We start from the raw sequence: 1,082 nt of genomic DNA, 5'->3' as shown, positions 1-1,082 counted from the left end.
GTTCTGATAACAATGGGTAAAACTCTCACAGCTTAGATTTTTTGCATTCGAACTCTTGAACCCGAGACTTTATTTAAGCAGAAGAAGCGTCGAACCGCTTGAATTAAGCCATGTTGATAACTGATAGTTTTTTTGCCAAAGCAACTGAAGTTGAATAGTTCAAAATTATCTTTTATAAGCTTATTATGTATGGATCCGCTTACTATATATGTATATATGTATGTATTATGTAACCTTCCATGGAGTGATACAATATTTTGTAACCATATATATTAACACTGAATCGAGCGTCTTCTATTCCGAAATACTTATGTACAAACTGAAGAAACCAAAACCGCAATCTAATTAGGTCGCTGTAAAAACCAATTAAATTGTTGACATAGGGTTAAACTACATGATGGAGCAAGCGTTCGGGTTGTCATCGCTGAACATCTCAGTGTATTGACTGTCCACGGTGGTCTCCGTGATGGTGGCAGTTTTCGGGACGGCCCGGACATGGTTGGCCGGTGCCTTCTTGTCGTAAGCCTGAGACACGTAGGGATGAGCTTCTAGGGTGTAGGGGACGTACGGCCACGGCTCCACCTTCTTCTTCGTCGCCTTGGCAGCCTCCAGCACCCTCTTCTGGTTCACGTACCCCGTCACCGTCACCTTCTGCTGCTTCAAGTCCACGTCGACCGACTTAGCCCCTATGATCAACACAAGTTCATCGATCTCGTCATGTTAGATCATACATAATACATATTATGGAATACAACACGACACCCCATGCTTAATGACGGATTCAACCGGACATAACCTTTGACGTTGGAGAGAACAGCCTTCATCTTGCGAGCGCAGCCCTCGCAGTCCATGCGGACCTTGAGAGCGACGGTTTGTGTCTGCTTCTTCTTCTTCTTCTTGAGATTGCTGAGCAAGTCAGCGAAGTAATCTATGGTGCCTTCGACTCCCATTCTTTCAGATCAAACAAAACAAGACAACACACAACGCGACACTTGCAGAGGTTTGGAGTCGTTAAGATGATCAGAGAAGAGGGACAATATGAAGTTAATATTGTACCTAATTGACCGTCCTGGCCATCCCAC

At 44.2% G+C, this 1,082-nt stretch overlaps 1 protein-coding gene across 1 annotated transcript; it reads right to left on the bottom strand.

The window, feature by feature from the left end:
* Positions 1–243: 243 nt before the first annotated feature.
* LOC116202989 (heavy metal-associated isoprenylated plant protein 24-like) lies at positions 244–1,082 on the bottom strand. Its single transcript, XM_031534622.1, has 2 exons — positions 797–1,082; positions 244–686 (listed from the first exon to the last, which is right to left on the bottom strand). Exons 1-2 carry the CDS (start codon positions 948–950, stop codon positions 391–393), a joined length of 450 nt encoding a protein of 149 aa, XP_031390482.1. The 5' UTR covers positions 951–1,082; the 3' UTR covers positions 244–390.

The sequence above is a fragment of the Punica granatum genome, chromosome 4 (genome assembly GCF_007655135.1).
Source record: "Punica granatum isolate Tunisia-2019 chromosome 4, ASM765513v2, whole genome shotgun sequence".
NCBI classification, from domain to species: domain Eukaryota; kingdom Viridiplantae; phylum Streptophyta; class Magnoliopsida; order Myrtales; family Lythraceae; genus Punica; species Punica granatum.
Note: the sequence above shows the minus strand (reverse complement) of the source record. Positions and strands in the feature narration are given on the sequence as shown.